The sequence below is a fragment of the Drosophila innubila genome, assembly GCF_004354385.1.
Source record: "Drosophila innubila isolate TH190305 chromosome 3R unlocalized genomic scaffold, UK_Dinn_1.0 2_E_3R, whole genome shotgun sequence".
Taxonomy (NCBI): Eukaryota; Metazoa; Arthropoda; class Insecta; order Diptera; family Drosophilidae; genus Drosophila; species Drosophila innubila.
In genome coordinates this window covers 15,425,441-15,441,510 of record NW_022995380.1, presented here as the reverse complement: position 1 = coordinate 15,441,510, position 16,070 = coordinate 15,425,441, and the positions used below count along the sequence as shown (strand labels likewise).

Genomic DNA, 16,070 nt, shown 5'->3' with positions numbered 1-16,070 from the left:
TGCACTCTTAACACGTTGAGCTTATTTATCGGCTGCACTTGAGGCCAATAATGGCCGCTTGACAGTTGAATGCGTATTTAACTTTTATTGGCCATGCAATTATGCATACTCATAAATCGCCTGGCGCTTGACATTCCAATAATTTTTTATTGTTATTATTTTTAATGGTAATATCATATCATTTAAAGTGCTTTCCATATCCCTGCAATCCGTGTGAAATGCTATTTATATGATTAAAATACAAAAAAAACAACAACAGACAGGGATATATAAAAAACACATATACCATATATGTTAGTTGCTGCTGCAACGTCAGTTCTCCTTGGTAGCCACGTTAATCATACGTCATGTGTGCCCACACACTAGGCAATGTGTGGATGCAAGGGATGTGAGTGCGCGTGTGTATGCAAAATCAACTTGCATTTCATTTTCTCCTTTACGTTGCGTATGCGTAATGTAGAACATTAAGCATATATTCATTCATATGTATAAGGTTTAAATACTCATTTTGCATTTTGCACAAAGAATAATAACTAAGCAAATATGGTCTGTGGTAGTATTGGTGTAAGCGAAGTTTAATAAAATCCATTATAAAAGTGTGGTTTTTAAAAATTAAAGCCCCAGCAATGTGAACAAGAGATTTTATTATTAAAAATTTTCCTTAAAATGACGATGGATTTCCTCTCATGTTAACGAGTTATACAGTAAAATTGTCTTTAACGAGTTAAGGCTTAAAGTGGTTCGTTTAACCAATAAAGTGTTGAACAAATCTAGTTGCCCGCATGACAAAACCGCATATTCAAGTTAAAATGTCACATAAATCTTTGGCTTGCAGCCAGTTGTATGGCCCGGCCAAAAAACCACAACATATTTTACACTTTTATCGCTGCCATGATTTAAACACTTTTGTTTTGGCTAATTGGCGCATATGTGCTGTTTGACAGGCAGTCCTGATAAGCAAAGATGTATGTTTGTATGTAAACTGAGCAGGTTGACTGCGTTGTCAATGCTGACAATAGCAATGTCAGCAAAAATCCAGTTCAGTTGCCCTGCTTTATTATTGCTTTCATGGGCTGGCATGTGGGTGGTATTACTGCAGCTGTTTCTGGGAATGTAAAACGCAGGCCGCAGTAATGATGCCAAAATGGCTGTCAGGGGGCCCATGCACAAAGGGAAAAAAGTCTAGTATTTCGTACTTAAATCGCCACATTTTGAACATATTTTCTTAATAATATGGAAAATAATAGTGTCGAGTACTTCAAACTTATTTGAGGCATGTACAATATCTAAAGTTAAATTCAAACTTGATCCACGACATTTTAATTCTGAAACTGGATAAAAAATTCGAAATTAATGAGCTGGATTTAGTTTAGTTTTAGAGTTTTTCTTAATTCTAGATTGTTTGATCTTATAGAATTTGTACGCCAATTTTCAGTAATTCGTATTTACATATATATTTTTTCGATACTTAGAAAATACTTAATTCGAGTTCATTCCAACTAAATTCTTAGACAGCTTTTTCTCTCTGTGTGCCAATGAAAATAACAACAAAAATAACAATGCGAGCAGCTGCATTAAAGTTTTGATAATTTTCCTGGCATATGACGTCAACAATTGCAAAAAGCAACAGCAGTCAAAGAAAAGTCCCAAATAGCAATTTGCAATTTGCTAATTGAACGACAGCTCATTAACATGTTGCACGCGTGTGAAGTCAGGCAATCATGCACTCATGCAATCATGCAATCATGCACTCTTGCAATCAAGCCGACAACCAATTCACCAGTCAGTCAAATAGTCTGAAAAGGCCTCCAACTATCTCAGTTGCAATTGATATAAAAGTCATTTCGTTTCAATGAGGTTTTCGTTGCCAAACAATATTTTAAATGTAGCTCTTGAAGAGAAAGACTTGCGTTAGAGAAGTATAAATATGAAATTTCATAATTAATTAACGACCTTTTGTAAGCTGTTTATAAGCCTCGAGCTTAGTCTATCAGTCAAACCACATTGCCATCTGTATTTCTTTCACTTAATGCTCCTTTAAGCTCAAAGCAATTACTTAAGAACGAATTGCTGCGACCATGCAAATATAAATATTATTGCCACTTAAGTGCAGGCTGAATCGCATCTTCTTCCAACTGCGGTTTACTGAATACGAGTAGAATCTCTGAGTTATGCGTAGCGACAACTAAAGTAGCGTGAAAAAGCAACCAACTCTTTTCTTATAGATTGCTATTCTGTTAGCCTTTCATTCGCCTTACTTGGTCGTGGCACAGACTAACTGAAATCGAGTGCAAGTAAACTTTTGTGCAACTTATTTAAATGTATAAAGTTGGCAAAAACGTCCTCGCTTATTGTTAGTGTGTGAGAATGGGTATAAGATAGAATTGGGGGTAGAAAAAGGATTTTTAGTGCTTGGTTCACTTATGAGACTGTCGAGAAAAACTTCTGTAATTGGCAGAGCGGGTTTCAAATAATCTGCAAAAGTGTTTATAAATTATATATTGATTTATTAGAAATGTTGATAGTGAATTTTTGTAAATGATTGCTATAGCAATATAAATATATATATTTAATAGTTTTATTGACATAACTAAATGAAAATATTGTTAAAAATTGGTGGTAAAATTGGATAATTTAATGTCATATTCTACTCGTATAACAATAAAAATGTAATCTCAAATTTAAAAAACATATGTGTACCGATTCCTCCTTTAATGCTGTGCTCACGTTCGGCACTCAATTCTATTTACCTCGAGTTGATTTTGTCTAGGGATAAAGTGCGGCAATCAAAGGTTACACACGAGCCACATGCCACATGCCAAGGTATGCAAACAGTTGGAATAAAAGTGCGCTAAGCTCACATGAAAGGAGTAAAATCCTTTGCAGTCCCGTCGAGGCGTACGTGCTGGGCATAGAGAAATCAAATTGACAAGGATGGGTTGCAGCAGACTCAGGCAAGAGGACTCGATCGCAGGAGAAAGACGATGGCAATTAAGCGACATTAACTACAGGTTCCAAGTGCCAAGTGTCAAGTGTCAAGTGCCAGTTGCAGCGGCATCAAATGGAAATGATTTTGGTTACTTTTCTTTGGTTAAATGACATTTGCAACAACCGCAACGCCTAATGATTCGATTCGCTAGCAAAAACGAAGCAAATTATTTTACACATGAGTGGTGTTGAGACATGTCTGCCTCTTGGCTGACTTAAAAGCTGGCTATATGCTTGATTGACTCACGGACTGACTGACTGACTGACAGTGATTGGCAGAAAATGTTAATTTGGGCAAGAAAAGCTACTTTTCCAGACAACCAAATACTTGGCACCTGAAGCTGAAACACAATTACTTATGGACACTTTCTCATGTTCAAGTTTAACTTAAAATACACACTAAGCTTTATCCTATTAAGCTTCACCGTAAGCTTAACAGTATGCTATAAAATAAACGTATAAAGCGTTTCTAAGTTTGAGTTTTTACGATGAATACACCTCATTATATTTACAGTAGAGGGTATATAAACACAAAGCGCTGTTTCGGTTTATCGTCTTTTGATTTCTAAATTTATACATTTCGTCAAATTAAAATACGTTTGCCTGCTGCTGTGTCTCGACACGCCCATACCCACACCCACGCCCAGTCTTCCGTCTCAGTCCCCGCTTTGCTCTAATTACAGGTCTGCCAAAAACGGCGGCGACTCACAGCTTGATATTCCCATGCCACATGTGGCAAGACGACTTTTTGGCATTACAGTTCAAAACGAGTGAATTTTGTGATTTATCCATTGCTGCTTTTGTCGCAGCTATTGTAGGTGTTGATTCTATTTGCATCTCTTTCTTGTTTGTCTCGATGTCTCACTGTCTCTATTGCTGGTTGTTGACTTGTCCGTCGCTTGGCTTGTCTTTTTTGCTCTTCTTCTTTTCAACTTTTTGGCATCGGCCACGTCGCGTTCATTTCCTTTCGTGACTATTCAATTTGGATTTTGGCGCTTTTTATGACCTGTTGACCGACAATTGCAAGTTTTGTTTACGTTAAGCAAAATTGCTTTTCTGATATTTTCACGAAGACTACGATGTTGACTGTAAAGTTGATTGTGACACTTCCTGGCACAACACGTGCTATATAGTCATTATTTAGCATTTAATTAAATACGCACTCTCTCAACTCAATGTAATGCACTTTGATTGGCTACCGTTCTCTTAATTGTTTGCACACAGCGACTGATTCTGCACCAGGTTCGTTGACCAGCCATTCTACAGCAGCAGAAGCACCACAAGCACCACCAAAAATCAGCAGTCGCAGCCGCTGGCAACGCCATCAACGGTTTTTTTGATTAATTAACGTGCGACGGCCTTTTACGCATGACTCGGGGATGGGTCTCTGATTTTCAGTCTGAGTCTGAGTCTGAGTCTGAGTCGCAGTCGTTGTCGTTGTAGGAGTCTGGGCTTGTCAAAGCCACAAACGCATACATTGAGTGATGCTCATTTGGCTTATTTATAGCTATATGTTGATAGAATTGAATAAGGTTACTTCAACATTGTTGCTTTCACGAAATTTCTTACAATTTTAATTAACTTTCTATCAAATTCAAGAGTTTTAGCCTTTCTGAAAGCCACTAGGGAACTGTGGTCTTCAGAGTGTGGTATTTGCTATTTTATGCATTTATGTCTAATTAAGTCAAGTTCAAAATTCTACTTAACACAAAACGCGTTGCTTTCCAACTGTGTGTACCGCATAAATTATTTATTTATATAAATGGTGGTAGTATCTTTTAGATCTTCCAACTGTCTCTCTGTCTGTCTGTCTGACTAAGTTGAGACTCAGATTGTGGCATCTTTGAGCAGTGGCTAGGCTCGAGGCATTGGTTTAATTAGCAACAGCAACTTCTATTGGCTGGACTAGCAAATTATAGAATTCTTGCATATTTTATAAAGCTGATTAGGTTTGGGAATTGCTTAAAGGAAACTTGCTCTGTTAGCTGTCAGGGTAGAGAAAATTAATGTAACACTCACAACTCATTCGCATTGTGAAACAATTAACTGCACTGCATAGCTGAAACATACATAAATAATAATAATAAGACCTTCTCGGCAGACATTTACCCACTCCTCGCTAATTAACGACCCCCGTTTATACCTCAGCAGTCTCAGCAGTCAAGTATTTGTTAAAGGCAGCATAATTTATTTATAATTGACTTAAGAGGCTTGGCCAAATGGGCCTGGCTGGGCAGCATCCCGCAACCGACATTCATTCATTTGTTCATTTCTTCCTATGAATTAAATTATTTCACTTAATTTATGCCTTTGTTTTTTCCCACCTCGTGCAGGTGCGAATCGTTTTTATGTAAACATTCAATACAGGCGCTTAGCGGCCACACTCGAGTGTCTCTCCGTTCTCATTCTTATCCCTTAGCTTTAACTCGTCCTCGGAATTGGCTTTCGGTCTGGTTATATGGCTGGCCACTTGGCAGGCGCTTAAACTGTTCGAAAACTGTCTAGCAAAGTCCATTTAATGCTCGGATCAAACAAACACGTCTATGCATAGCTCAAGGCATTGTTAAAGTATCAATTTACATGAGCTTTTCATTTAAATTTCAACAAATGTCATTCATACAAAATGTATGTTTTTCTATTTGGCCTAGAGCGACACACAAGTGTCTTTAGAAAACAAAATAACATTAGCTGTTGACGTTTTGACAGGCAGACGAAAATAAGAGCACATAATAAGTATAATATTTTTTGAAAGTTATTAATAAATCAGCTTCATATCAGCACTGGCATGGCTTTATCAATTTCTTGTTTTTTTTTGTTTAGCCAGGCTTTAAATAAACTCAGGAATATGCATGGCAAAGCAAAAAGAAAGCCAGCGCCCACACAGAATGTCTAGGCAACATGTCGTATACGTATTTTTATTTTCTTATTCGCATATTCGTTTTCTTTTACTCTTTTGGCATTGGTATTGTCGTAGTTGGTATATTAAGTGCTCCCAACTTTGGCTGTCAGCTTAGAGAGCAAAATCATGTATTTCGCCTTAACCGAACTTCACAAGTGGACCGACGTCCCAGACACGTGTAAGCCAAAAACCTTTTCGGCCAAGTCATAATCATAATGTCTGTTCATTGATAAAAGTACAAACTTTAAATTTACCGTTGCCTCTCAATGTAAACTTAATCTCGAGTGGCAAATGTTTTGATGCGATTTGTGTTACATATTTATATTTGTCGAACTTTGCATCAGCTGTAGCAACAGACACACACGCATACCATTTGTGTGTACGCGTGTGTGTGTGCATACATGCTGGGTGTGTGTAGATGACAGCCCGACAGCCAGACAGCGATGGCATACCCATACTCCTCGAGTACCCTTCGTCCTCTGGCTTTCGTCTGCTCTAGTCTGGTCTGACCTAGTCTGGTCTGGTGTGGCATCATTGTTTCGCAAACTGTTTTACAGGTGCTACAAATTTGAATATAAATGCACAAGCACCTGTGTGTAATAATAAAATAAAACGCCATTCAATGCCGCACATCGAAAGACGCGTCGGCATTTTGGCCATTGGGAACACCGAACGAAGTTTAAGACACAGGACGAGGCGCCGCAAAAGTTTCATTCACGACTCCTACCACGACTTTTTCAATTTTGTTGCGTCTTCTATTTACCATTTAAGCAACTAAGAATATTTGCTGTAACTAAGTGCACAACCCAGAGATACCCTAAGGTATTACAGAGAACTAGCTGGGTATGTTAACAAACTGAACGCCTAAAAGAATGCTACATATATTTAAATACCGAAAATAAGCGAACTCTTCTCTTATCAGTAATTCCTGTTTCATGATAGTCAATATACCCATTTTACTCTCAGAATACACGGCATAAGCAAATTTCATTTGCTGTTACCGTCGAGACAGCATAACGGGCCGACTTGGCTGTATCCAAAGCATTTATAAGCCAAAGGTTTTGTTCGACTTAACGTGCAACTATGTCTGCCTGTCATTTGGATTTCAAATTAGTGGCTACTTAAGTCGCGCGACAGTCGCATTAACAGGCTCTAAGTGTTTGCCAGTACAAACTGAAATCTGCCATTACCAAAGAGAGTGCTATCTTTGGTATTTAAAGACTGTGGTCAACAAGAGATAAGCCGTGAAGCACATAATAAATCATCCCAAAAACAGCTTATACAATATACATAAACCACGTTTATTAATACAGACAGATAAAATTTTAGATACCATTAACAATAATAATAATGGGTTATATTATTGAAATATTAAAATATACTTGAAATGTTAATAAAGTCATTTGAGTTAAGTTTAATACATACAATTTTTTTTTAAATTAATCATCTATAGTCTTCGTTTAATAATAATATTAATATTATTATATAATAATATAATATTAAGTTGAATTATGGAAAGTCATTTGCGTTAACTTTGAAACATGAACATTTTTGTAGATTCAAGATCATTTCGATAAAGCTAAAAGCATTAAAAATTTACATTTATCTAATCGCTACAAGAATACAAATTTCTATGAGAGAGACTCTAGAGACTGTATTCAAATCAGTTAGAAGACAAAGGCACGCCAGCGGTGCCATCCGATACCAAAGTAAATATATTTAAATTTTATGTGGTTTGTTACTTATTAAGTAAGTTTATATATAAATGAAATTGGAGAAGAGCTAGCGAAAAAAACAAAAAATGATTTCGGTCCTGTCAACTCCCCATGGTTTTATTCTCTGCCAATTATTCTTTATGCCGCAAACACACGTCACGCTCCATAAAATTGAAATGAAATACTAAGCTTTTGTCGTTATTGTGCTTATTGCCATGAACTGCAATTGCACATATGATGAGGATTGCAGAGTAGTAGCCATAAACATAACGTAAAGTGCACGAAGCAAGCCATAAGTTAAAATAAAAAAAAAGAATGAAAATAAAGGGAAATACAACAGATACAACGTGGACGATCTGTTGACCCAATAAAGTTGGTACTCCGTCCATGTTGCAGTCATATTTTAGCAATGAAATCAATTTATCATTTTGAGGCAGAATGGCGTCGCCACGACATGACCTCCGCCACTCAGCAATATGTGCTCGACAATTGTCACAGGACACATTAAAGACAACACAGCAGCGACAGCAACAACAGCAGACAACGTAATGGTTTAATGGCATACCCAAAGCGGTTGACTTCAAAAGAAACAAACAAAAAACAATATATAAATATGGTGCAAGTGGCAGTAAAGTAAGCAGTAAGCAACAACAGCAACAGCTGCATTGGAGTTTTATGACGCATACGCAGCGTTGCACAGTGTTCCATTGAATGTTTTTGCAACAAAGCAAGGCAAAAGTGTCTGCTCTTAAGCTGTCAGATTGTCTGATAGTCAGATTGTCGGATTTCTAGTGAGAATCTCTGCATTGATTACACACCAAACTCTCTCGCTCTTTCTCCTTCTGCATTTCTTTAAAGTTTTTAGATTTAAAGCACTCTAGCAGTAGTATCATAAGTTACAGCTTCAGCATCAGTGGAAATGCTAACAAATCCAAAATGCTCTTGCATTCACTTGAGCAATTTCTGCACTGATTTCTCCAATCAAATTGAATGCTTCTTGACACTAACGCCAATTGTGATAGCAACAACGACAAGCTGCCAAAGGCAGCTCCAAAAAACATTTTTATATACATAAAAATATAAAAAAATGTCGTAGCTTAGATTTGACTTCTTATAGTCTGGAACTGTCTGCATTTTGGCTGACAGCTTAGTCAAAATATGTCAATCAATTTGAACCAAAGCGCATTGCAAAACAAATAAAATAAAATTCATACTCAACCACGTCTTGGCATCATTCCCAAACTCTCTCTACCAATTTCTTTTCACTCCAATATCAAATCGGGTCTATCCGATGAAAAGAGCTTTGCCTTATATTTTGCATGCAAATTAAATGCGCATTAACAGCAGCAGCCTGAAACTTTAATGCCAAACTTATTATGCAAAGTCCAAATGGGTTGAGCTGAATGATTCTTCAAAGCGATTTTGCCAATTTACATATGCACGCAGTAAGGCGATATATAAGTCGAAATATAGTCTGCAAATTTGCATAGCCAATTGTCAGTCACACTTAAAAAAATATTGGTAAAAAAAGGTTTATATATTAGTTTTAGGCAGAAGTGAGCACTATATGATTTATAATGCATAACAATCAAATTTAAATGTATAAAACTAATTGGAAGAGTACGAGTGTATTAAAAGTGTTATAAGCTTAATTAACTAACTAACTTTGAATACAATTTTATTTAGTTTAAAACTCCTCTTTTTATCTAAGTTAAAACGCAACACAATGTCAAACAAAAAGTTACACTATTTGCAGTCCTAAGTTTCGTTTATATGTTATAAGTTTCAGTTTTTAGTTTTTAAAATATTACAATGCAAATGAAATGCAGCTCTGCGTATGCGCAATATTTTATAAAGCACATCAAAGCGTTTGGACTTAAATGACATTTTAGTGGCGCATTTTGTGTAATGATTTAATGGTAGCCCGTCACATTTTCAGCACCCACAAAGGCGCCACATCACAGAGAGAGGGAGATTGAGGATGGAGAGAGGAGGGAGATAAAACATGGGTAACGACTTGGATGACATTTATACATAGCACGAGTGAATAAAACATAAAACAGACACTGCAAAGCATTTTTGGCAATGCGCCAAAATGAAAGTACAACGACATAAAAAAACAAAAACAAATAATAAATGAAACTATGCGCATCTAAAATGCAATAAAAAGTGATAAATTTATAAGAATCGAAAGTGGCGACATGTGAGCATTTCCAACCGCCTCCCAAGTGGCAGGCACTCGACTAAATTGAATCTGTCAAAACGAAGGCAGGCAGCACAAAAGCCCTCGGGTGCAAGGGAATTTAGACACGCCTCCTCCCAAGAGGTGTATGTACTAATAAATCATTGCCAAAATAGTTGCGTGCTCGCATTAGTGAGCCAAATACTTTGCTACAAAGTTTGAATTTAAAATAAAATTTATTTGCAAACTTCATGCACGTTTCGCCGCAGCTGCGCCGCCACAGCCACAGCCACAGTTTGTGGCTAATAAGTTGACATATTGTAACGCTAACGTTTTTAATTTTAAGCCGCTGTCAAAGGTCACACCAGACAGTTATACACAGGCGCTCAGCAGGCAGACAGACAGACAGACAGACAGACAGATAGACAGATACACAGACAGCGACGCATATGTATGCATAAGTTTTGAGGCCACAGAAAAGTTCAGAATATATTTGGCTGACGTTGGGGTGCACAGACGTGCGTGTCTCCAGGACATGGCTATTGTTGGTAACAAGCTAATTGTTTAAGTTATTGTTATCAGCAATGGACATCTAACAATCAGTTGCATGGCCAAAGGTCCCAAGTCTTGCACATGTTTAATTCAATTAGTGACATGCTGATAATTTACCCTGATACGTGCCATTCCAGCTCACTGAATGAACGTGTGGGTGTGTGTGATAATATGGGTTTAATTGGACAACATACGCATTATGCTTACAGAATCATTCTGGTGCAAATATAGAAATTAAAAGAAACTTTTGAATAGCATATATAGCAATTTGTTTTAATGAAAGAGTTCTTATTTTCTTATTCTCTCAATAATTTAATCTCATAATCTATTTAGTTGCTCTTTAAGCTTCAAACAATATTGAAACAATTTTAGCAATTAATTTATTTTCTCATACCATAATAAGTTCAAAAGTTGAACATTGGGGTTTTTTTTATGTTCACCCTCATCGCACCTAAGCCTCATTTGGCGTCAAACTTTGGCACCTGTAAATGTCACATACGGCGCCAGGTTTATAACAAGGTTCAGTACACAACCTGCCCGTTGGTGTCATAAGCTAAATTAATCCAGCGAAACAGGCAAAAATATATAAACAGAAAGCCATGCTGGCAGTGGCAAATATGTGGCAAGTACTTAAATCGTTTATTATGCATATTTTTATTTGAGTCATCTGAGTGCCTTTTAAATACTAGTACTTATGGGGGTCTTAAAGCAAAGCAATTGTACTTAGTAGTTTACTTGATATTTCTCTGACAATTATCTTAAATATTTCATTAATTTACATTACAGGTATTATCTCTAGGTGGCAATGGCTCACACTTAAGTCGAGCTTCAAACAAAGGCAGAATGTTGCATCTGAGGCTATTCGATAGCTCGCTTTATTATACATTGGCATCTGTATCGTCGGGCATGCTGCCATCTCCGCAAGCGTCCAATGCCAGCCAGTTGACGTTCAGTGGCACAGCAGCTCCATTGCCAGTGGAGGCTGCAGTTAATCTGACATATTTCACACCTGCGGTTTCACACGTGATGTTGGCGCCAACGCCAACGACCGCAAGCTCAGTCCAGACGACAGCGGCGACAATGACAACAACAACAGTAGCAACAGCAACAACAGCGACGGCTACAACAACATCCACAGGTAGCGACTTCCAGACGGCAACTGTGGGCAACAACTTAACAGCGCCACATGCGGGCGAATTGGACAACTTGAACTCGTTCTACTTTTATGAGGTAAGTGTCGCAAAACTCTACAGTATCATTGTCTTTAGAGGGAGCTCATCTGCCCCAGCAATAATTTATGCATTGAATGCGAGAAAGAAGTCAAAGACGAAGACTCTACTCCAACTGGAAGTGCAGCTGCCCACTCGCATTGTGTCAATTTTTATCAATTCAATTGATATTTCAAAAAGTTCAGCTACGTGGGTCGCTTGAAAATTTCTGAAGAAAACAGTTCCGTAACTAAGGCTTTTTTTGTATTTAATAATAAAAACTGTTCATACCACCCTCGCATTCTTTATGCATTTGCATGACTTTGATTTCAAACTACAAAGTTTATATTTTTATTCGTTTGCCACAAAGTGAAAAAGACGAGAAACAGCAGAAGACGCAGATGTTGCCATGTTTTTGATACAAATTTGAATTTTACTCGACTTCTTGTGGGTAAGTGTGAGAGACAAACTTCAATTTGAGACAAAACGGCAACGACAAACAATAAAAGGCAAATGTCATTTGTTTCTCAGCTGCAAATTAAAATTGGGCAGACTGTCAATACGATCTCGGGCTAACTTTAAGTCAATTTGCATGCCAGTCGGCTGGCTTATCAATCCGGCAATCAATCAGCGGTCGCAAGTCGTGACAACAACTTCGATTAGGCTAAACTTCCGTTATTTGCAACGGAGGCGGCGTGACTAAAAATATGGGGAAAAAACTCTCCCAAGTAAGTGTAGCACGCATTGAAAATGTAATGAAATCTCCACACGCTGCGTCGTATAAATCACGCCAACGAGCAGCCATTGTTAGAACGGAAATAGCCTCAAACCCAAAAAAAACATCCATGTCTCCAACTTTCCACCATATATGCAGAGTAAGCCAAGTTAAAACGCACCAATCGCTCAAAGAGTGTGCGTGTGTACGCCATAAATTTGGGTTTATTTAAATGAGGACCACAAACAACAACAAAAAAATTGAGAAAACGAGAGGCAGTATCCACATATAAATCCAGACAACATATGGCAAACACAGAGTAAAATTAAAGACCCGACAGATCTCTCCATCCTGTCTGGCAAACAAAGTTATAAAAAAAAAGATGGTCCAGAACACAAGCCTTTATTGATTTGAGTAATAGTTTTTATGAGACCTATCCGAGAGGATATTCTTTATTGAAGAGAACCGCAAGTGGTAAACATATATGTATGTAATTCAACTTCATCTCAACTCAACGCTCTTCAAGTTTGGTTTTTCATTCACACTTTGAGATACTGTATTTGTCAAAAGAAACAGCTACTTTTCAATACATTTGTGGTCATAGGTCAACAGTTGGTAATACATATTTTTTACAAAGTAAAGGTAAATGAATTTACTGTCAGCTTTATAGAATCCGTTCTTTATTTACCAAAAAGAGAATATTTTCTTTGATTTCTGCGCAGACATAGGAGTTATTTTGTGAAGGTAAAGCAAAACAAATAAATAAAAAGTATCACATTATTAGAAAAAATTGCAAGGCCCAACTGTTGATATATCCTTTCTCAACGCTCAACCCGTAGACTAAACAATTTGCTATTAGAAAATGAAAAATAAATAAATAGAATTATATTCGCCTTTTTACCTAGAAAAAGAAGTAAAGAATTTCAAAAACGTCTGTGTGACACATAATTGGATAACGGGTTATAGGTGACGGGTTCGAGATAATCTATCAACACAACTCTCTACTGCAGGATAAAAGGTTATAAAAATTGTTGGCATGAAGAGGTTACTGAACCGGTATTGTTTACTTGATTCTTTTAAGATGAGGTGCCTTTGATGGCCACTGTCAGCTGCAAAAGATTTAAAATATAAATAGTTTAAGTGTGGATATACTTGACCACTTTTATGGCAATCTAACACATTTACAACCATTATGAAGTGATTTGTTATGCAATGTAAGCACAGGCCAAGTAGTTAATCATAAGACAATCAGTATATGATAGCTTACACAACATTTACATTGCGTATACGACACGTGGAACCTGAATTTGGAAATGTTGTCATAAATGGATGCGTAGCTAAAATTAGCGCAATAAACTGTAGCTGGATTTAGTATATTAGATTCATTGTAGCCCATCAACAAGTCCATTTTCACATACGCATTTGCAAGGACACACACCCTGAGGTCTAATCCTGACACATCGAGCTGTTGACGACTCTGACACAGATATGCCAATTACAACTGCACCATACTCTAAGCTGGACGTCCGAAAGGTTACACAAAGTCAAATATGCCAGCTCGCAGCCAAATCCATGAGCAAGTTTTGACCATGGCCAACTCAAATACTGTACTGCAATGCTGCCAATGTGCGAGAATGCTTACACTCGTACGTATCCCAGCCCGATGAAGGTGGCTGCGTGGAATGAGCTACAATTTCATTTGATGTGCATGTAGCTTTTCCTTGCTAGCTGCTGTAACTTTCCACATGCTCTCTCTCACTCTATCTCTCTCTCTCTCTCTCTCTCTCGACTCAATCAAACACAATCACACGCACACACACGTTCGATTAGCCAGCAGCAAAAAGGAAAACATTGCGCCATTTTATGTTTGTTTGCTGGCAAAATCGAACCATATTATGCAGACGCACACAGAGCTCTTCGTATTGTTTGTGTGCTGAGCGCCAGCTTTAAATAGGATACTTTGGCCTGGAAGCATTTGTAGCACTTTCCCAGCGCTGGCCAATGACGAGCGCGTTTCCAAGCTTATTACTTACTGGCATGTGGGCGAATACTGTTGCTACATACTGTTTTCTAAGCACGCACAAACTCTTCGGCTTGACTTTAAAAATTTAATTTTGCCAGTGGCCATTTTTATCAGTTTAATCAGCAGACATAGTCGCCCACTGGTCAGGCTTTTTGGCCAGATAATCACATATGTGTGTGGCGCTAATGACCCTGATGGTCGTTACTCAATGCCGCCTCCTGGGGTGTTATACTCAGACTTGCTGAGCCTTCTGCGCCGTCAGATGTCTCAAGGACCTAAAGTACTTGTTCTTCATATTCCACATTTATTTTTAGTCTGCTCATGTTCGATGTCACATTGTGCTATATATATGTATATGCATTTATTACTTGATATATAAGTAAATAATGGCCATTCAAAGGACGGCCCTTGGCTTTCAAAGGCCAACAATAATTGGCGCTTTGTCAAGTATTACAAAAAATATTGCAAATTTTAATAAATGTGTTTACCTGTTAATATTTCAAAAGACGGCATCACATTCAATATACTTTGTTTCTTACGGGCTTCATTCTGAGCTGTTTATCGAAATTTGAGGACAGCTTATATAATAGCGAATGAACTTATGGTTCACGTTTAATCAGCAAAAGTAGATTCAAAATTAAGAGACTGGACTTTGCAAATATTAACATAATAATCTACAAGTAGATGAAATTGTATTACAAAATCATTATCTTAAATAACTTGAAATTTGTATTTTACTCAGCTTAAAAACTGTTCTTTATACCGATAATACCAGTTAGTCTGTTGAAGTAATAAGATTAAACGAAAGGCGTTGCTCACAAGAACTCATTAATCTGCCATCAAAATGTGTCTTAAGCTTGTTTGCAAAGCAAAAAAATTTAGCATGTGTAAAAAGCAGAAAGCAAAGTAAATGTAAAATATAATAATATATATATATCACATGTCTCGACGACGCAGTGTCTGAAGGTTAAACGCTTAGCGGTCACAAAGCGTCATCATTAACTGAAGGTTGTGAGTTGAAAAAGTGGGAAAGAGACGTTAGTCCCATTTTAACAATTTAATTTGCCACAAGTCGGCAATGCTGTGGCAGTGGGCAGCAGTGATGCCAGGGAAAAAAGGCTGAAAAAATAAAAAATAGGAACAGAAAATAGCACAAAATTTTTTATTTATTTAATTTAACAGTTTTAGGGTACCCCTGATTATTTTGAAATTAATATTTTCCCCTCTGCCTTTTCTTTTAAGTCATATGCCGCCGTGGCTCCAATTTGCTTTAGGTATTTATCAGGTTATTGACAAAGATGGCAACACGACTTGTGCCGACGCAATCTGAAGATTTTCAGAAAATAAAATATACTTTAATATATAATTGAAAATTGTATGATATAAACAATTACTTTATGGTCAAAATATCATTTAAATTTCTTAATTTTGTTATTGCTAAATTAACTTGGCCTGATTTTCGGATAGAAGCAGTTAAAAATTGTACGAATCTATCCGAAAAAAGGCCAAATTGTCATCACTGGTGGGCAGCAGAAATAAGCGGCTTGTGAGCGTGAATTTGCGCAAGGACAACAGACGGGCAGGCCACGGAGATGGAGGCAGGAACAGAGGAGCTGAGCTGAGCTGGCATCTTGTTTATTGTCAGGGCTTGAAGTATTTGGCCAGCACTTGGAGCTGTAAATAAGCATATGTGAGGAGGGCGTGGCATTAATTACACTTGCAGTGCTTTAACACAAATTAAAGCATTTTTCGAGACAACAGCCACAGACTCGCATAGTTGGTCTTAAT

General features: G+C 37.4%; 1 protein-coding gene across 1 annotated transcript in view; it reads left to right on the top strand.

Moving 5' to 3' along the window:
* LOC117790235 (cardioacceleratory peptide receptor) overlaps positions 1-16,070 on the top strand; it is a 34,980-nt gene that overhangs the window by 4,548 nt on the left and 14,362 nt on the right. Inside the window, exon 2 of the mRNA XM_034629590.1 lies at positions 11,123-11,566. Coding sequence (XP_034485481.1) covers positions 11,180-11,566 — 387 coding nt within the window. The 5' untranslated portion in view covers positions 11,123-11,179. The remainder of the gene's footprint in view (positions 1-11,122; positions 11,567-16,070) is intronic.